The 22587-nt window shown below is 35.9% G+C and overlaps 1 protein-coding gene across 3 annotated transcripts in view; it reads left to right on the top strand.

The window, feature by feature from the left end:
* nup50 (nucleoporin 50) overlaps positions 1-17607 on the top strand; it is a 73378-nt gene extending 55771 nt beyond the window's left edge. For all 3 annotated transcript variants that reach the window (XM_039770008.1, XM_039770005.1, XM_039770007.1), the window contains 3 exons: positions 6700-6790; positions 11147-11265; positions 14038-17607. In XM_039770008.1, coding sequence (XP_039625942.1) covers positions 6700-6790; positions 11147-11265; positions 14038-14243 — 416 coding nt within the window. In that variant the 3' untranslated portion in view covers positions 14244-17607. The remainder of the gene's footprint in view (positions 1-6699; positions 6791-11146; positions 11266-14037) is intronic.
* The last annotated feature ends 4980 nt before the right edge of the window (positions 17608-22587 follow it).

Here is a 22587-nt window from a genome sequence, read left to right as displayed (position 1 = left end):
CTGGAAGGTTCTCCTCTCTCCACAGAGGAACTCTGGAGTTCTGACATAGTGACCATCGGGTTCTTGGTCACCTCCCTGACTAAGGCCCTTCTCCCCCGATCGCTCAGTTTAGATGGCCGGCCATCTCTAGGAAGAGTCCTGGTAGTTTCGAACCACTTACGGATGATGGAGGCCACTGTGCTCATTGGGACCTGCAAAGCAGCAGAAATTTTTCTGTAACCTTCCCCAGATTTGTGCCTTGAGACAATCCTGTCTTGGAGGTCTACAGACAATTCTTTTGACTTCATGCTTGATTTGTGCTCTGACATGAACTGTCAACTTTGGGACCTTTACCACAGATGGACTCCAATTAAGCTGCAGAAACATCTCAAGGATGATCAGGGGAAACAGGATGCACCTGAGCTCAATTTTGAGCTTCATAGCAAAGGCTGTGAATACTTACGAGGTGTGGCAGAAAAGTAATGAGACTGATTTTTTATTTACCAAAGTTTTTATTTTTTTCAAACATCAATGTTATCCCCTTCAAAGTAGTTCCCTTGGGCAGCTACACACCGATGGAGACGTTGTTCCCACTGTTGGTAGCAGCGCTGGAAGTCTTCAACCGGTATGGTCTTCAGCATGTCCGTTACACTCTTTTGGATGTTTTCTAAAGTCCCGAAATGACGTCCTTTGAGGACATTTTTCAGTTTAGGAAAAAGTCACACGGACTGAAGTCAGGTGAATAAGGGGGCTGGGGAACCACAGGAATGCCTTTTGAGGTCAAAAATTCTGTTATGGAGAGGGCAGTTTTTCTGCACCATTTTGGCACAGACCTTTCGCATATGCAAATGTTCAGTCAAAATTTGATGAACGGTAATTCTGTTCAAATTTAATTGTTCACTCAACATTCTTAATGTTAAACGACGGTCTGATCTCACAAGAGTGTTCACATGTTCGATGTTTTCGTTGGTTTTCGAAGTTGAAGTCCTCCCTGAACGGTGTTCATCTTCAACGTGTTTTCTGCCTTCCAAAAATGATTTGTGCCAGCGAAAAACTTGAGCTCGGGATAAAGAATGTTCCCCATAGGCCTGTTTTAACTTTTCAAACGTCACACTTGCCGTTTAATGGCACAACGTTGCTCCAAATTCCGCTGTTCCATTTTGCGCGACGCACAACCAAAAACACAACTTCGCTAATAGCAGTCACAAAAATGATGTAGTTAACGGAAGGAGTTGAAACTCGCAATGAGCTATGGGAGGGTACTGATACACGTGCTCTATCAAGGACAACAGCGCAGTGTTGCCAGTCTCATTACTTTTCTGCCACACCTCGTATGTACACGTGCTTTCTCAATTTTTTTATTTTTAATAAATTTGCAAAAATCTCGAACTTTTTTCATGTTGTCATTATGGGGTGTTGTGTATAGAATTCTGAGGAAAAAAATTATTTAATCCATTTTGAAATAAGGCTGTAACATAACAAAATGTGGAAAAGGTGATGTGCTGTGAATACTTTCCGGATGCACTATAGGAAGATGGGTATCCAGACAAAAAAGCTGTGAATTTCTGGGTGACCCCAAACTTTTGATAGTTTTGAAAGTTTAAAAGAAAAATATACTTATTTGAATTAGAATAAGTGGAATTAGAAATTATAACACATTATATTATAATTTACATTTAGAGTCAGTACATTTTTAACAACTCTGATACCAATAACCCAATAATTGGCCATGGACCCATGCATTTTTTTTCTGTCTGATTTTGTGAATTCGATTGTGAAGGTAATGAGAGTAACAGTGGGATATGTGACATTTTACTTTTTTTTTTTTATGCCATTAAAGTCACTTCACTAACACCCTAATAGAATTTAATACATTTTCTCTCATTTAGACAAATGTAGCCTTATAAATGGATATCTGTGAAACAGTTACACGTAACTTTTGCTTTAATTTTAATCACATCCAGTATATAAGGACAAAACAAATACTCTACTTGTACCCTCCCCACCATCTTGGTTATTTATGGTCACAACATTTTTGAGTTTTTTCTAGTTAATTTGTACCATAGGTGTTCTTTTAAACTTATGAAAAGAATGTGTTTTGGTAACTGGCTGGATGCTGTCCGAATCAATTATCATCATCTATACTAATAAAAGGCAAAGCCCTCACTGACTCACTCACTCATCACTAATTCTCCAACTTCCTGTGTAGGTAGAAGGCAGAGATTTGGCAGGCTTATTCCTTACAGCTTACTTACAAAAGTTAAGCCGGTTTCATTTCGAAATTCTACACATAACGGTCGACAACGTCCGCCATGTTGAACTTTCTTATTTATGGCCCCATCTTCATGAAATTTGGTAGGTGGCTTCTCTGCGTTAACCGAAACCGATGTACGTACTTATTTCGGTGGTATGATGTCACTGTCGGCCGCCATATTGAACTTTTCAACGGTCTTTGTTACTTATGGGCCCATCTTCAAGAAAATTGGTACGTAGGTTCCCAGCGCTAACTGAATCCTACTTGCGTACATATATATGTCCATAGCCTGCAGCTTGGTCACCGTGTGAAGCGGCGTTGGCCTCAACACGTTGTTGGCTGCCTGCCTATATAAGGCTGTCCGTCGCTCCGGTCTCTACATTCCTTGCTTCGCCACGGGATTCACTTCTCCCTGCTGGTAACTACAGCCTTTTTATTTAATCCACGGTTTCTCTGCTGTTTTATTGTTCGTTTATTATGATTATAGTTATTGTGTAGGTATTTTAGACTTACTTTACATTGTTCAGGTACCCATTTCCTTTATCATTCCAACCGTACCCCCATTAACATGTCTATCGAGGTGATCACCATCGATCAAAGAACTGTCACTTACCAAGTGGTTTCCATGCCCGGAGATGGCACCTACCTTTTCCATTCTCTTTGTTACATATTGCATGGCCATATCAGGCTCACTCTTGATATCTCGAGGAACATTGTGTCTTATGTATTAAATGACTGGGACAGGTTCAAGGTGTGGACTGATGATGGTACAGGAGATGATTATACTACACTGGAGCACTAGAAGAGTGAAATGCTTAAGCCCTTCACCTATGGTTCTGCATGTGAGTTGATGGCTGCCGCTGAATTGTTCGGTTGTCGCTTTCTAGTGTACCGAAATGGCCAAATATTTTACACCTTTCGACAACCGCCAATGCCTCTTAAATAAACATCTTAGATTCACAGGTGACGATTTCAGTAGTGGACACTTTGATGTTTATGAAAGTTTAAACTCTCAAAAGCTGGATGTGAAGTTATCGATGAAACCGGTTGTATGCTTACAACGCTTGACAGATGCTGAATGTCACTTCAACACACAAGTCTTGCAAATACTGTCGTAATTGAAACAAACCATGAAACTCAAACCGATTATGACAGCAGTAATACAAGCTGTGAGATTTGAAACAAGATTACTGTTCACATGGCCAACTGTACGTTGCATTCTGAAGAGTAAGGGCCAAACTCGCAATGTGGTATACAAAGAGATCCTTAACAAATAATTATTGGTATATTTTCCCTCAGTTTAGAAAGGTTTAATTTTCTTCTTAATAAAAATTTCACGGCAGTACTTCGCCGCTGCGAAGCGTGGGTATTTTGCTAGTTTTAAATATTTGTTTAATCTATGAGGCTTGTCCCTTCCAGTAGCAGTTCTTGATATTTTCTTGACCTGTGTTGCCATTACAATATAGCGGAATGTGTAACCTGCTGAAAAATCAAAGCAAGACAAACAGAATACATAGCTTGCAGTACTGATGTATACTTATGAGGGCTCATTTATACTTCACGCTCCGAATGCGTACGCGCCCGCATCATGGATGCCAAGTATCCTCTGGGCAGATCCTCAAATTAATGTGACACGTGTGGGAGTTGCAGTACCAGCAAAAAGTCGGGGGGCTCAGTGTGCTAAAAGTTGAAATGTGACGTCAGTCTCTGGTTACTATCTACATGTGACAGAAAACCGCTTTGTGGATCCTACGAGATCGGTGTCCGCGCACGCTTCGATGTTTGATGAATGGTTCGAAGTGGTGAAGCAAAATGCCGACATACAGATGCATTCGTGGTGCTTTTATATTCAAGCGTCAAATACTCCCGATCGTAATGACACGATACATTTTAAGTTTCACATACCATCTTCTGTGCCATCTTTTTTTTTTTTTCTGTGGCTTCCTCATGACCTGACAACAGCAGCAAACAGCTATAAACATTCATAAACATCAAAGTGTCCACACTGAGTACATTAAATGTATGATATTCCAACTCTCTGCACATTTAGAATCTTAGATTTATACTTGATATCACTTTCATGACGAAATGCATTAAAGTATGTATGTTACATTTTACAGATATATCGGTAATTTTGTTTAAATAATGAATACTGTTAATAATTACACACATGGTGGTGACATAATGGAGGAGCCTTAGCGCTGATGTCTTGCAGGAAGTCGCATCACTGATATTCCCTGCCTGGAGTGTACATATTTTCCTGCTGGGTTTCCTCAGTGTGCTCCGGTTTCCTTCCAAAGATATGCAGATTTTGTTACACTAAAATGACACCAGTGTGTATGAAACAGGGATTGTTTCTGCCTCGTGCCCAATGCTAGCTGAAATGGACAAATCACTGGACTGATTGATTTAATCATTAAACCTCATTTTCAGAGATATTGCAGTAAGATGTTATCGGAATTTAATGGGTGTTCCAGGCAATTCACAACACAGCGAAGCCGAACCTGTTCTCACCGTGATATCATCTCGCACTGCCACCTGGTGGATTCCTCCAGATTTACGTAAATTACGTGCGCAAGTATGAACAGTACAATGCTTGTGTAGCAGGAGCGTCCGCTGCAGCATGCGTCTCGTTAAGTATAACCCTGACCTAAGATTGCCTGCTAGTTGCCTAGGCAGGTGAAGTTGCCCCCGTCAACCTTGACTTTTCAAAAATATCCATTCTTACATTTTTTTTCCCCCTCCACACTTTTGTGTGAAGTATTATGTTGTGGACAGGGCAGTGACTACAAACCTCTATTCTAATCTTGGTGACTCATTACACAACTTCTAATTAGAGGTAATCTAATGATCTTGTTGCCTGAGAATGTAAGATTCTGTCCTCCAGTAACTAGCTATCAAACATAGCCAATGCTCTATGAATGTTTTCTAGGTACAGCGAGTTCAGCCACATTTTTGGCCCTTTCCCCATCACCCAAACCACCCCTTTTCCTTTCCATTGTACATTAAATATAACATGGACAAGCTTCTCTTATGTTTGCATGGTCCAAACACTTGAGTTCCATATTATTTGTACTGCATTGGAAGCATTGTAATGCCAAGTGAAAGGTTTGTTTATTTGCAATCTAGAGTGATGCTTAGATCCATTTTCCTGAAAGATATCCCCTCAGGTTTAGTTGATCTCCTGTATACATATAAGGATTTAAAGTGTGGTGGTAGAGGTGGTCAGTACTTTTTTTTTTTTTCCTTCCCAATTGAGTCTGTCTGCTATTATTATTGTTCAATCATATTTATGATGGTGTAAGCATAAAATAAAATAAAAAATTGCTGATTTGTAATTGTTAGTATAATTCCATTGACTTTTAGTTTCTGTCGCTATTAGTGAAAGTCGCGTAAATTACCACCAAGTGTACTGCATCACCCAATTCTGAAGAATTAGGATGTTGTATGATTAGATTAGAATGTTGTATATGTTTATTGGGTGAAGCCAATTCTGACAGTAAAATACACACAAGCTATGATCCATACCACCCACAAACTGTCATACAATGCCAAATTTAGTAGTGCTTAACATGATCTAATTGGTTTAATCAGTATCCCTTTAAATGAATAATGATTTGCAGAAAAAGATAATCGTGAACAAGGACGCAATACACTGACTGGGAAATTATTTGGAAATCCTGTACTTCTGTTTATGCATGCAATTATCCAAGCAGCCAATGATGTGGAAGTTGTGCAGTGTATAAAATCATCCAGATACAGGTCAGCAGCTTCAGTTAATGTTCACATCAAACACCTGAATGGGGATAAATTAGATTAGATAAACTTTATTAATCCCAAACACAAATTCAGATGCATACAGTTGCAGGAACATAAACAACAAGGATACATGCACACAGGATAAATAATACAGCCAATCAATAGAGAGATAAATAAATAAATGAAGGTATATTGTGTAGGAATTTAATTGAATTACCTGATAGCAGGGGACAGGAAAGATCCTCTGACGTGATTCTTAGTATACAGTGGTAGAATGATCCTTTGGCTAAAAGTGCTCCAAGAGAGTATCTTCTAAAGGGGATTTGACATGATGGCATCTAATTTTGCCATCATCCTATTTCCTACAACAGCTTCCAGTGTGTCCAGGGCTCACATTTACCTGCCTGAATTAACAGCAAGACTCGTTTTCTGTCCTTCATGCTTTGCTGTCAGAATGTTTTTGTCAAGACACCAACCCAGTTGACCTTTGCCTCCAAGAAGAATTCCTTAAAGTACTTTTACTAATAATGCCACAAATTTTCATTGATCTTTTCATTGAAATTCCTTACTGTATTAAATTTTGTAACACCTCTGATCATTAATACTACCATAATTCATCTGACAGAAAATCTACAAGCTAGTAACTAATGAACTAATAACAATTTTGCAGTCTGATTTATTAATCATTATTAATTTAATTTTAACAGGAGAAAAGTCTGAAGATGATGAAAAAGCAGAAGAAGCAGAAAAACATGTTTTTAACGAAGTAAAAGAGGAAGATGCGTTCTACTCTCAAAAGTATGCTAATATCACCTTATATTTTTTTTTAATGTTAAGCATGTATAACAAAATTTAGTTAGTCTGTATTATGTGATGATAGACTACTTTGAGTGCAGTCTATTTGAGAAAAATAATTATTGTGCAACTTTACAGTTGCAATGTTTTTCCGTGTCAGGTATTCTACTGATGCTACAGTAGGAAGATTTGTATTGCAGCTGTCTAATCTAAATAATGAAGTAAAACACTAGTCCAGTTTACTGTTTAAAAGTATTATACTAAACATTAAAATAAAATAAAAGAAAAAATAATATTTACTAATCAAATTATTACATTTCTTTAACATTAAATTGTATACTGAGGTTTAAATTGCTCTGAAAAATTAGATATTTAAATTTTATGCCAAATGAAACTAGAAATGTATGGTGAACAGGCTGCATGTAGACAAATATAATTATCAACTTAGGTATCTTATCAGTTTGAAATAGCATTAAACTGAGTGAAAATCTCTCAGGTTAGGGGTATAGTTCAAAATGCAGGTCTGCACTCTGGAGGACCCAATGCTATTGCTTGTTATTCGGGACTGATTTTCAGTAATGTGGGCGGGATGTAGAGTCTAGGAAATTCAGATTTTATATATATATATATATATATATATATATATATATATATGGACACACACAGTGGTACCTCTAGATACAAGTGCCCCAACATACAAGTTTTTTGAGATTCGAGCCGTCACTATGTCGATTTTTTTATCTTGAGTTACGAGCCAAGATTCTAAATACGAGCCATCTATTTAATGACACTTGCCTAACACTTGATTTTATTGAAAAGAAAATCATCATGCAGCGGAGCTATTTCATGACACTTGCCTAACGCTCGACTTTATTGACAAGAAACCCATCATGCAGCGGTGCTATTTCATGGACACTTGCCTAACTCATTTCAGAAACATTCTGGAGGGGAGGACTAAACAAAGCTCCATGGACAGGTTTTTATTGACACGCCCTGCAAATGAAAGTGACCAAAGCGTGGCAAAAAAGAAAAAAATTAGTGAAGAAGAAAATTAAGTTAAGCAAAATTGAAGTGAAAGAAAAAAAATTACAATACGCTAATCTGCTTCGCCGATATCAGTTTATTTCTTTAGATTTTCTTTTATGTATTAGGTTTTATTTTGTTTTTGTATACAATATTTGTTCATTTTAAATTAATTCTTATGTTGAAAACATTTAAGAAAAAATTGGTGGTTTTTAAAAAAATTTTTTTTTAAGTTCTGGCACGAATTAATCTCATTTCAGTTCATTTCAATGGGGAAAATTGATTTGAGATACGAGCATTTTGACTTATGAGCTTGGTCACGGAATGAATTAAACTCGTATCTAAAGGTATCACTGTATAAGTTAGACCAAAAACATTGAGAAAACCTCTTTCATATCTGCTACCGTTCATTATATTAATGAGAACTACAATCTTGTGTCAAGGGTGCTTATTGAGACCCCATTTTCCACAAGCATGATTTAAATGCGTGAAAACATTCACACTTTACTGTTTGAAAAACATAAGAGTTTTCAGAATTGATTGTTAATGTCTGAGGAGCAAACACGATCACTGTCTTGTGTGGCCACACCAGATTAAACTGCTGTGGACATATTTTTAACATAATTCTCTCAAGTGCTTTTATATCAGCAGTGACAAAGAAAGCACCCAAAGTTGCACAGCTTCTGGATAATGTTAGAAATGTTAGGCTTTTTAAACATACTGAGTTAACAAGGCAAGCTTATTGAGGACACTCAAACAGTCTGTGGAGACAAGATGGGACTTTAGTTTCAATATGCTGAATTCAGTCTTGATGATTGGAATCATCAACAAAAAGATAACTCACAACTGTGGTCTCTTTTCTGAAACCATTCAAAGATGTGATGACTGATTTCGGATTGGATATTACGATGTCTGAAAGAACTTGTCAACAAATTGATCAGCCCAAAGCTTCTATTTATATACATCTTATATATCTTATATGTATCTTTATTTAAGAAGATCCCTCAAGAAAGAGATTTATAATTTGTAATAAACTAGCTTTAATGCAATTGCACCTATTCAGAAATTGCAGTGAACATCATTGGATAGCTGTTAGTAATTTTTTTTTTTTTTTGTTCTTTATTTCGTCTTATACAACTTCTTGTATTAGTAATTTTTTAGTATTCGCATACCCCTTGGGGTCAGAGCGCAGGGTCACCCACTGTACAGCATCCCTGGAACAATTGCTGGTTAAGGGCCTTGCTCAAGTGCCCAGCAGAGTAGGATCACTTTTGGAAGTGACAGGGATTCGAACCGGCAACCTTCGGGATACCAGCGCAGATCCTTGCAGAGCCACCACTCCGCCGCAGTGCCCTGTTCTTTCCTCCCGGTGCTAGTGAGAAGATGAGGAAATGCCAGTTCCCAGTGCTTCCACTAGGTTATAATGTGCTTGTATTGAAAAGTGAAAACTACTGTGGGGAGAAAAAAAACTTATACATGTCTCCAGTGCTCCAAGAGAGGGTTAACGGTAATAGGGCGAGTAGAAAAGTATGTTTTAAGCAAAACTTGTATGCACGAACTGTGTGTAGACAGCACCTACCTTCCATGTCCATTCCGCATTTTTATTTCAATATGGAATATTAACACTAGAATGCCTGAAGCCTATGAAAAAATTCATAATGCCGGGCCACCTTAAATTCCTTTGCACGTCTTCATTAATGTCTTGTTTTGCAAATGTGTTAATTGGCACAGGCAGCAAGCAGCCTGCTATCCCATCCCCCATCAACACAGCTGAAGTCAGACGCAAAATTCTTGGAGCTCAAGTCTGTTTATCTGGGTGTGAGGTGCCTTGAGTTGTATAGAGTAAATAATATAACGTTAGTTGGAATACAAACATTTTATGTGTATTCCATTTCTACCATAATCTGGATAAATGTAGGTTGACAGAAAATATGAGGCAGGAAATGTTGAACACATACTGTAACAAAAAAAGAAACTTTTCATGTTATAGTAATAATTGATAAAATGTTAATGTGAAATGTATGGGTGGAGACTGAAGTTCAAATATCAAATAAATACTTTCACAAAAGGTATAGCAAAACAAATACTACTTTATTCAAGAATATAATCAAAGAAAAAGAAATTATTCAATGTACATGTTGCTGTCAATATGTAAAAACTGAAGCCCGTTTATCAGTTTCATGGTGGGTTAGAGGAAAGAACATCTACTTCTAAATCAAGAGGTTGCAGGTTCGATCCCAGACTTTCCCTGCATTTTCCATTTTGATTAGTGAACTTTTATTACTAATATATAACAAAAACATACACTTGCTTTGCTTAGGATTTTCTCATTAATATAACATGAAAAAAAATTCTTCAGTTTCAGTTGTGTGTTCAACATTTCTTGCCTCGCATTTCCTGTCATCCTCCAGATCATTGTAGACATGGAACACACATGAAATGTATGTATTCCAAATAATGGTATATTATTTACCCTATACAATTCCAGGCACCTGACACTGAGATAAACAGACTTGAACTGGGAGAACATCATCAGCGTCCGTGGGGGATGGGATAGCAGGCTGCTTGTGCTGATTAATACATTTGCAAAACAAAGGACACTGATGAAGAGGTGCAAAGGAATTAATAAGCTTCAGGGATTCTAGTGTTAAGCAGTTGTCTACTTACAAATCTTTAACAAGATGCGTTGCTTACACAGCTCATTTTTGTTCCATTCTGTGAATAAAATGTGTAGACGTGTGCTCAGAAATGATTTAAGTCCCATCAGAAGATCTTTATTACTGAAGAAGCAGAATCATCGCAAAAATGGACCAGCAGTGCCAAAGAGGGGAAAGCTTCAGCCTCCTCCTTGTAAATGATTTTGTTAAACAAACTTATCAAGAATACATGACTTTTTTCCTTAATGGTCTTAATGTGTTTCTGCAAGCAGGAGTGGCACAAAACCTCTAGTTGTGGGCTAGAGTGGGACAAGTAAGGCCAAGTATATGCAGGAGCGTGTTTTATATATATAAAAAAAAAAATCAGTCCCTCGCAGATCTGTACTTCAAAATGCTTTGCAATATGTTTATGTGAAACGTCTCTAACACTCCTAAATTTTAGTAGCTGAATGATTTCATGGGCTGGGGGATTGAAGCTGTCACTTATTTTGGATTTATATCGAAATACAAAAGAAAACGTTTATTCAGTGATTGCATCTTCAATTTCCCCTATACTAATTAGGTCCCAATTGCTAGAACTGAAATAAGTTGTTTCACATTTTATATTTGACATTTTACTTACACTTTTTTATTTTTCTAATTACTTTTGGTGTTGGTTTTTAATTAACTACTTTTGCAGGTGTAAGTTGTTCTATAAGAAAGACAATGAATTTAAAGAAAAAGGCATTGGAACACTACATCTAAAGGCAATTGCTGATAAAAAAAACCAACTTTTAGTCCGAGCAGATACAAATCTGGGTAAGATGACTTATCATTCTTCTTGAATGTAAAACCAATATGTTTGAGAATAAATGTAAGTTTGTATTTCTTTCTAAGTGCCAACATTATTTTATCTACTTTTATTTTGCATTAAGTTTTCAGCTTTATATATTGTTTTGTTATTGTTTGAACTATATTGAACCTATTCACTTCTATAGTCCATTTACAGTTATCAGTTATGGGCTCTTTGATTTTTTAAATTTGATTGAAAGCATGCCTTTTTTCCTTTTACTGATATTTTATAAATATGTTTGATCTCACAAGCCATACATGATATTTGCATAAAACCTTCAACGCTTTCAAAAATGAATGTCTCATTAAAGAGGACATTTGCTGGAAAATAAGTCCCCTAGGCTATGGTATTTTAGTGTACTTAAGTTTAAATAAACCTCTATCAGCAGTTATTCAAACGTATTTATAAATATACTCTTTCAAGAAGATTTATCCTTTGTACATACAATTTAATTGCTGAAAAAACTTATGGTGGAATAGATTTTTATTGCTAATACAAAAATACATTTACAATTCAACCCTTGAATTGTAACCCTTACTAATCTAAGACCCACCTCCGTGTCTTGGGTGGGGGCTGCTGTTAACCTATTTGTTATGGTAAAAATGAGAGAATTTACCCTATCATCAAGGATTTGTATATCCTCTTATTCATTATAAATTCAGCTTTCCACATCTGTTATGAGTTACACTAATTTGAAATTATGAGAAATGTTCAGACAGCCAAAGAAAACAAATATTGAGACTTTTACATTTTTATTTAAAAGCAATGAAAACATGCAGAATAAATTTAATTGCATATTCTTGTATTTGACTGTATAACATTGATTGATTACACTGTCATCAAGTTATGCATGTGCTATGATTTAGCCTGAATTCTGCTTTTATGGTAGATACTATGTAAAAATATTAGGCTGTATTATTTCATCTGCTATAAGATGTCTTAGGCAACGAGTGTGTAAAGAAGCAAGCAAGAGAAAAATGGAAATCTTCATTGTAAAAACAATTCAGAAAGATGATTGTAAAAAAATGAACAAACCCCATCTACAACTGAAAATGTTCAGATTAGTCTATGTTGCACCTGTTCACCTGTATATGGCAATACTATATATGCCCACTTCCAATAGATAGATACTTTATTAATAGAACTTTCCCATACTGTTAGAACATGTAAAGATCTTTATGTAATGTATCTTGTATGACATCATTGTACAGCAGACACCCATTTTCATTTGGGCATAACAAAAGATGATGACTTTCTAGCCAGAATGGAATTAAACCCCATCTCATAACTGACACACCCACAAATAAAGAAATAAAATGAAAATACCTGATAGTGGCAAAAGTAAGCAAGTAAATAGGTATCATTGAAAAAGCCAATATGTCCAGTTTCTTATGAAATTTGAATTGTTTTTATGTAAACTGATGCATAATAAATAAAGCTAATAATAAATGTGCTGCCAGGCAAATCCCCCTTCTGTGACTTGGGTCACAGACAAATGTCGTATGTCTTTGGAAATGGCATATTATCCATTTTCACAAGATAATTGCAATGTCTTGAGAAATATAACCAATATATAATAATTGAAGCCAGAAACGTGTATTTATTGATTTACCCAACAATCTATTGCTGTTGGATAGGGACTTTGTAATAGAGGTTTCTGCGAAGTAAAATGGCACACAAACTAATATGATGATATTTTGAATTATCAGTTTACATACGTTCCGTGACAACTGATCTGTAATAGATTTAGTAAGAGCTTGGCAAATATTGCAGCTCAGATGGAGCTGCCCTGTTTTCTAACAGATGGCTAATATATCTTAATGGTAGTTTTGATTGCATCAAACAATACTGCAAGTCTGTAACTTCAAAAAATATTTAACAAGCACTGCATTTCTTGGCTTGAAAAATAAATTTTTATTAAATCTCACCTTTCTACTTTAAAACATGCAAAACACTAAAAGTACAAAGTCAGAAGTATAGAAAGTGTAATAAAACAAATAATAATGGTTAATAATAATGTGAACAGTACACTGCATATGTGTGAGTGTCAATTTCCAGATCCCCAGAATTACTTACGGTTTCACTGATTATTTCAATTTCACTGCCTGAAGACACATTCACCTTGTTATCACTGCTGATGTGGGGCATATCCTACGAGATGCCATTATGAGTTTAACAGAAGGTCCATCTACATCATTGCTCAGGTAAGGCTCGGCATAATGTGTACGCAAGACATGTCAAAACCATTGCACGAGTAACACTCTGCACAAACGCTGTTGGCACTTTTACAGCCGGAGTAAACCTCGGGTCTTACGCAAGACGTGTCTATACCGTTGCCCAAGTCACACTTGGGACTAACCTTTTTAGCACTGTTTTTACAGTCCAGCTCATGCTTGGGTCTTAATGCTAAAGTGGTTAATAAATGTGTCCATCTCAGTTAATTTAAAAAAAAAAAAATTGGATAAAAAAGTTGTGTGGGGTTCTTCTAATATTCTGTTTGTAAAGTCCAATTTTAAACTGTTTATTTTATTTTTCATTGTTCATTAGCTTGTCAGTACATAATTTGTTTTTCCCTCCTAATTCCCCCAAAACACCCTGGGCTTAATTTATTTTATGGTGACATGTGATTTTTTTTTTAATCTGCCATAGTGTTTTGTTTTAATTTTAGTTCTGGATATTAATTGTTTATATATGAATATTTCTGTCTTATTAATTATAATGCCATTCACTTTTTTAAGGAAACATCCTGCTGAATATAATGCTACATTCTTCAATTCCTTGTACCAGAGCTGGGAAAAATAATGTTATGATTGTATGTGTTCCTAATCCCCCACTGGATGAGAAGACCCCAGCTAGCCCTGTTCCTATGTTAATCCGAGTGAAGACATCAGAAGATGCTGATGAGTTGCACAAAATTATAACAGAAAAGAAGGAATCATCTTAGTCAGCTACAGGAATGCTCATCACATATGGCATGTAGCCAGTGACTGCTTTTTAATGATGAGGAGTTTGCATTTTTCTAAGTTCTTAAAAGGGAAGCTTTGAAGAACGTAAAAGTTGGTTATCTTGTTTCTATTAAAGGGTGTAAAAAATCATGTTTTTTAAATATCACAAAAATAAGTTTACAATACCTCATTTCATTATAGGCCTTTCTTAAACTAAGCTGTGAACATGAAACCCACACTTTATAAAATTTAAATCTAAAGTTAGACAATGTGTTAATCTTATTGATGATTTGAACGTGCAAAGGTGCAATCTCATTTTGGAAGGTGTGTGTTATATATTTTATATCAGATCCTCATCTTCATGAAGATGTCCGATTTATTTTTCCAAGCCAAAATGTTTTATGTTAGGGTTTTTACTTTAATGCAGGTTCCAGCATCACACTTAAACGTGTTTAGGATTTTACACTGTTTGAGCTTGTTGTTTTGAAAACATGTTGATAATGTTATGTATTCTGCTTAGATCTGTATTGCGTTCCTTGCATATCATGGCAAAGTATCAAATTGGATGTGCCTCACAGTTTTTGGTGCTGTGGATAAGAATTTAAATGGGAAAGAGAGATGTTACTTTGCTTTCTGTTTTACGGTGATGCATAGATTATGAGGCATTGTACACTTAAACTGTGCCTAAATTTAGTTACTATAATGTGTCTTCTTATTTAGTAGTAAACAGAAAAATGTGAGTTAGAGAGGGATATATGTTTATTTATGACTTGACTAGATTATTCAAACATTTATTTAGCAACTCTGCTGCTAAAGGGTTTCATCTTAATGTGCCTGTTGTTTAAAGTATGTTAGACATTTGAAAGTATTAACAGTTTACTTGCATATTTTGGTGGTTTTTATCCCCATTCCAAACAACTTGAAATTGAAGTTTGATGAACATAATTAAATATCAGTTATTCATGTATCATTTAATTTTTTTAGCTGTATTCAATAGTTTTCTAGTCCAGTATCTAAAAATGTACATTTCTTATGGCAGTATGTGTTTTAAGAAGGTTACAGTTACTTCTGAAATTTTCACAGTATATTCACTTTTATGATAATTATATTGATAATTGTCAGACTTCCAAGATAAAGTCACCTAATAAAATCTACTTAAAATTTACTTAAATTTGTCCTTGAAAATGAGAGAGTGCATCTGTAGGTGGTTAGTTATTTTCTTCTTTTCAATCATGGCATTTGCCAGCTTACTTAACTATGGATGTTGGGTGCAGTTGAGTGTTTTTAAAGAGCATTTTTCAGTGGCCTGTTTGCAGTATGAACAGTGTAAGAAGACTTTGGAAGATGATAGGAATTCTCGTTGCTGTGTTACCAAATGCAAAGTTACCAAGTATGTTTTTGGGGTTTAGTACTTGAAGCATGTGTCTATACTTTTCTGTGTGGTTAAATATTTGTGCACAATTGACTTTTCATCAGCTTCCAACTATGACCCCATTTCCTTGTGGTAAGCACTGACTCTAACTTTGTGTGCATGATAATTGTATCTTTTTTGTCTTAATTTGTTTTCTTATATGAAAATTATTTAGAAGCTTGAATCTTTCTTAATATTTCTTAATTTCTGGCATCGGACATCTATTTTCTGCACTTTCCTTGTTAATGTTTTCCTGTAATTTGATAATAAAGGCTGCACACAGTATTGTTGAATGTTGCTTAATAGGTACACTGTATAATATATATTATATAGTAGACCATATTAATGAATTTCATATTCCTGTGTTTCAGTACTTGCAGGCTACACATTATAAATATAAGTCAGTAAAAATAGCAAATACTGAACCAAAGCTTGAAGAACGTTTTTAGAGTCTGGAAATGGCTGGCTGGTGTGAGCAAAGGTTGAAGTTCAAGAAGATGGAGCATCTTGGTCCTCCATTCTGTGTTCTCTCGCCTGGCTAACATGGTTGGCCTTTCTGTTTGACAGTGCATTATTAATTTCCTTGGTGCTGAATTTCTCATTGTTTACACATTGTGTTAATGCACTTTTCTTAGCTTAAATTTCAGATTAACTGTACTTGCAGTTAGATAAAAATTAAAATATTCTTTCACATTTAGCCTTGCATGCACTGCAGTCTTGTAACTCAACTTCATGCATGAACCCGAGATTACGTTCATCTCAATTTAGATCTTGAACTTTTTTTTGTACTGCAGCCTTTGCATTTATCAAGAAGCCAAGTTTGTTCTGTATAGTAGAAATAGTAAATTTTTAAAAAACATATACTGTGTGCATGTTGACACAGGTTAAAAAAAAACTTGAATTTTCATGAATATATATTGATCCAAGTAACCTAAATGCTACCAATGTTAAGTGTCTACTGTATTAGTCATTTTACTTTTGTAAGTACCCTTTTTGCCTGTGCACAGCAATGAATCCACCAAATTATTCATTCTGACCACTTTGCATGTACAACATTATATTTTTAAGGGACTGTGTACAAAATATGCCCACACGCTGTTGTTTGATATTGGTGTAAACAGTTACCTCTTAAATCTATTTGTGCTAATTCCATTAAGTCAGTTGAGCTGCACTGATTGTTTTAACAGGGTTATTAAAATGAATTAGACCATTGTCTGTCTTCACCCTCTGCTGCCTTTTCCCTGCTGAACTTCCCATTTAGGCTTATTGGCTGAATAGAATGTGCATTTCTTTGTTTGTAGAATTTTGTTATGCGAGTTATTTTAAATAAGAAAAACATGATGAGATTTTCCAAGTGTTTCTAGTAACAGATGTTGATGTGACAGGAGTAAAACCTGTTATTTTTGAGTGAGATTTGTTATGTTTCTGCCTGTGGTGGACATAGGCTTGTTATCTTATACAGTCCATTAAGTGTAATGTATCTCCTCTTAATTTTTAATAGTAATGATAGATGTCATGAAAGAGCATACAGGTTGCTACTAGTATCATTAATCACATAACTTTTACTTGGAACACATATTGAATTAATGGTAATGAACATACAGTTAAGAGGTGCTTTAAAATTAACCAAAAATGTTTTTAAAATGTCTTGCATAAGCAGCTATTTAACTTCTGATGATGATAATAGCAGAATATGCTTCATTAGCAAAATGTTGCAAATCAGCTTTCATTAATATTTTGTGTATTTATTTGAATTCAGTGTTAAACAGGTTTTTATTTTTATATAGTGTCATCTTTCATGTACCTCTAAAGTTTGATCAACGACCTTCGTACGCTGGACCATAGTTTTCTTGGTAGTATGCAGCTGATTCCATATACAGAAGGGTCTCGCTTATCCGACCTTTGCTTATCCAACATTCTGTATTATCCGACGTTCCACCACAAAAAAAAAAGCATCAATTGACAACAAGAACTGCAAGCTGCGAGCATAGTCTATTTTTTAAGTTCATTTTTTTCAGTTAAATTTTGATGATGTTTTGTTGTAAAACATGATTACAGTGGATTATGTGGCCAGCCCTCTCTGACAAGTGTCTCTCTCTCTCTCTCTCTCTCGCGCGCGCGTGTGTGTGTCCCTCTCTCGTGCGGGCGTGTGTGTCTCGTGTGGATTTGCGCGTGTGTCTCTCTTTCTCTCTCATGCTGCACAGGGAGAGACTGACCACGTGCGAAAATCATCGGCGCACACAAACCGAAAGGGAAACTGGCTTGTTCCTATACCGAGTGTGTGGTCGTGAACAGAAGCAAAAGTTTGCCGAACTTTTTGGTAATAACCGATTTGTATGTGTTCAGAGACGTTCATGAACTGGTACACTGTATTAGGTTCAATATGTGTAAAATTCTAACATAGTTTGATGTTTAATAGGCTTTTTCTTAACACCTCCCATTATCCAACATTTTTGCTTATCTGACGTTCTGCCAGCTCGTTTATGTCTGATAAGCGAGACTACTGTAGATTATAAATTCATTCATTAAGCATTAACACATTCCAACTCAATCATTTTACAAAAAGTCATCCATTTTTGGAGTCTTAAAATTTTAAACTTGAGACAAACGGTAGTGGGTGCAGTGGCATAAAACAAACCTTTAGTCTTATATTGCTTTCAAATATATAGTGACTACTACTGTTGCATCGATTTCCAGCTTTTTCCTTTTAATTATTTCTTTGTTTTGGTATTTGTGTCTTTTCTGATAAAGTTTGTTAAACTTTAAGTAACTGGCCAAAAATATATTGGCTACATGACAATTTAAACTTTACTCATTACATCCCATTTAACAGTGTATTGTGTCATATAAAGTCATTTTTGTTGTCTTTTTCCCATTTAACTTTTTATGTTTATATACAATTTCCCACCTTCAAGTCAAATTTTGTTTTCCTTATTTCTTAAATGGATCTAATAGTGTAAAGTCTATAAATTAAAATAAGACCACATGTTCATGCTTCTGATGTCACTCCTTATTTCCTTTTTCTCTTTCTGTTCTTGTTCTCTATTTGTAATTAATTGCAAATTGTCTTTTTAAATGTGCTTCTATTCAAATGATTGATTAAACCTAATTATTTTGTAAATTGTTTGCAGTTCATTACTTTCACAAGAATTAAAATGCATTGACTTTATTTCAGAGAAACCATAAATTTGAGAAATTTTTAGAAACTCAAATGTTTTTTTTTTTTCTTTCAAATTCACTTAAGAGTATATGAGTAAAACATACTGTTACTTTCATATAAAAGATTTATTTACAAAATTGTGTGCTGGTCTATCACTTTTAATTTAATAAAGTGCGCAGTACCTACTTCTAGCTACTCTCAATAATGTACTTTTTATTAAAGTATCGCCTTAACATTAACTTCTGCTCAGCCCTTGGCTGTAGAGGATTACCACATTATATTCAAATTTACAATTGTCCAGTTCATTATGTTTTAATATGTTTTTAACATTTATATTCAGTTTTATTCTTGGCACATCTGCCATTAACCTGCTCTGGCCTGCTACATTTTTTCAAGTACTCAAAACAAAAGATCTAGGGTATTTTTTTCTCTCTGTTTTATCTTCCAACAGAAATTTGTTGTAAAGTATCATTTTTATCTTTGCTATAGACAGTACATTTGTTTATTTTACTTGTTTAAAAAAAGCCTCCAGAAGTTTTAACTTCTCCATAATTAATGAATCAGCTTAGCAGAAGTAGGCTATGGTTCATTCTTATTTTTTGTTTCCTCTCTTGTACTATAATTCCTAGTAAAATGCAAAGCTTGCTTTGTGGCCTTATCTCTCACTTCACCATCTGTGTCTGCTCCAATATCCATGAAGTGACTCCATCTGCCCCAATCATGGGTCAGTTTTCACAGTCACCTCTACCACAAAATTGAGCTGCTTAAATGTTCCCACTTGTGGCTTTTGGGTACCCCTTTCCAGTAGAGGAAAAAAGTTGGTCTGTTGTGGGAGAGAACCATGATCTCAAATGTGAGGATAGCAATCCTCATACCAACTGCAACACACTCAACTACACATCTTTCAGTTGTTCCTGAAGGTCACATTCTGATGTGATAGGATGACATCATTGTCACCTAATATCCCAAATAGTAGAAGGCAGGACACCACCTTAGAAGAGTCCAAAATAAACGCTGACAGGACCACTCCACAAAACTGACATAGAGTCCTGTACTCCTGTAGTGCCTTCCAGAAGATGCCATAAGGTTTTTCCAAGTCCATCAAGCAAGTGTAGATAGGATTGGTAAAATCTCATTACTCTTCTTGCAAAGGTAAGTATGATAATGGGACCAACACTGATTTTACTGGACCTCTCCAGTAAATATGAATTCTAGATTATCCCTCCTTTTCATGAAAATTCATACTTTGCTACAGCTTGGTTGAGATTTTCTAAAACTGTTTTCCGAGAGTACTTTTTTTCTCAAAAAAAAAAAGAATTTAGAATTTTCCAGTAAAACATGAGAGATGAGGAATGTCAGCATAGATTATGTAGCAGCCTTTCATCTTTCAGCCTTCTTACTCATGTTGGATTTTTCAGTAAGGTACAACTTTTCTCTTTTTGCAAAATTAATTTTTGGATGGTGTCCCATCACCAGAAGGCATGAGTGATGCTTAACAAGTCCCTGATAAAGTCAACATGATTCTGTTTCTTCTCTAGGAGCTCCTTTCATCCCTCAAAAGGATTTTACTTCCTAAAAAGTGGTGATTAGGGGTTATAAGTAAATTTCCTTTCCCTGAAATTTCCAGTAATTACTGGAGAGCCTGGCAGTGAGTCATTGGAGGCCTGGCACAGAATGGCCTTTGTTTGTTGTGGTCTGGCTTTTATAAGACAGCACAGAAGAGGATGAAGAGACAGCTCACTCAGGGACCATTATGTGTCATGCAGGGCACAACCTTTCATCTTTGGCACTGTTGGCATTTAAATCTGCACATAATTAGCCTGGGGCTTTTTTATACATTATTATACGCCTCTAAGAAGAATTCTAACATTCAAGGGTATGTTTGATAGACCAAGACAGCATTTTGCTGTTTGTTATGTGGGTTCCTATGCAAAAATCACACTTTATATAGCAAAGGGTTGTGGTGGAACAAAACACATTTTGCATGACGCATTAAATACTCAACTTTTATGGTATGGAAGTTCTATCACTATTCATACATCATTAACCTCAAATCATCCACAAGGACCTGATTTACTGTATCTCATATGAGTAAGACAATTATGTACTTTATATAAAAATATGCAGTGTTTGTTTGGAAAGGCTTTTGCTGGCACCTCCATAAAACACAAATGCTGTTGTTTAAATTTGGACTCTTGACTGTAATGTCCGATTCTCCTTTCCTCTGATCTTGAACAGCACTTGCATATACAGTTTACACTTTATTCTAATTGTGCTATTGTATCATTCTACTAAAGTATTCTTTCTCCTTGATATAATTGATATACTTGGCAGGCAATTAATTCAGTCTTAATATTGTAATGTTCAGAACATTAAAACTCTAATCATATTTGCAAAAGCAAATTAAGACATGACACCTCACAATATACAACCTTGTAGAACTTGTTGGTCTGTCTTCCAGGCACCTCATGTCTTTATATTACAGTTCTGTGTCTTGGCCATGCTGGTTCTAGAAGACAATGCTACTCATCATCTGCTCTTATAAATCTAAATTATGTTTGTCAATTTCATTATCCATGATAGGGCTTTATCGCCTGGGGCTTATCCATCCAATTTCTTGTCACTTGAGGCATTGCTTTTAACTCTCAGATATCTCCTACACCAGAGGTGTTGAACTCCAGGGGCCTCATGTATAAACGGTGCATACGCACAGAAATGTTGCGTAAGAACTTTTCCACGTTCAAATCGCGATGTATAAAACCTACACTTGGCGTAAAGCCACGCACTTTTCCACGGTACCTCCTATCTTGTCGTACGCAAGTTCTCCGCTCGGTTTTGCAGACTGGCGGCACCCAGCGTCAAAGCAATGCTACTGTTCCTGTGTGGTTACGCCTTATTTTCCTGACGTGGCTTTATAAATACACTGAAACTAACTGCATATTGTTTATTAGTGTAACGCATCTGATTGTAACTAACTTTTAACAATATAATGGTCCAGGGAACAGCCATAGTATTCCAAATACCATAACTGCTTTAGCGTTGTTACTCTCACTGCACCTTCTTTTTCTTCTTCTTTCAGCTCCTCCCGTTAGGAGTTGCCACATGGGATCATCTTTTTCCATATTCCTCTCACTGCACCACTCGGAGTATTTATATCATTGTATCTGTGTGAATCACAGCAGCAGCTGATCGGAAAGAGAATTATTGGTATAGAGCTTCAAGGACACGCTGTCTCAGCCATGGCAAAACGTTTCAAAACATTTCCTGTACGGACCTCGCAGTTCAGAAACAGTTTCATCCCAAGAACTTTAAATGCACTCACTCAATTGCTCCTTGTAGAACTGTTTGTACTTATAAGTACAAAGTCTCGTTCGTTTTCGGAAATAACCAGCCAAATCGCTCCACCAACTAAGAACTGCCATGCACCACCACCCACAGAATCGAGAAAGAGCTATCAATCTGTCAATCCTCTTTGGCTGCCTTTCTAGATATAATCCACCAAGACACCCGACCATGGTAGTAGGGAGGGCGGTGTGTACAAAGTGCAGGAGCATCTAAGAAGACGCATATTTGTCGCGAATGCGAATTGCTTTTTGTAGCGTGTAAAACAGTTTGCTAAGCTGCACGTGGTCGTTTTTTAAAGACTGATTCCTTCATTGTGCTTTAACCTCAGTTGTAAAGGAATGTTTTAATGATCCCATGGGATACCCCTCGCAAACAGTTTTACACGCTGCATATGGCAATTCACCTCCGCGAGAAACATGCCTCTATT

The sequence above is a fragment of the Polypterus senegalus genome, chromosome 11, assembly GCF_016835505.1.
Source record: "Polypterus senegalus isolate Bchr_013 chromosome 11, ASM1683550v1, whole genome shotgun sequence".
NCBI lineage: Eukaryota > Metazoa > Chordata > Cladistia > Polypteriformes > Polypteridae > Polypterus > Polypterus senegalus.
The sequence above is the reverse complement of the archived record's forward strand: the minus strand, read 5'-3'. Positions and strand labels throughout refer to the sequence as shown.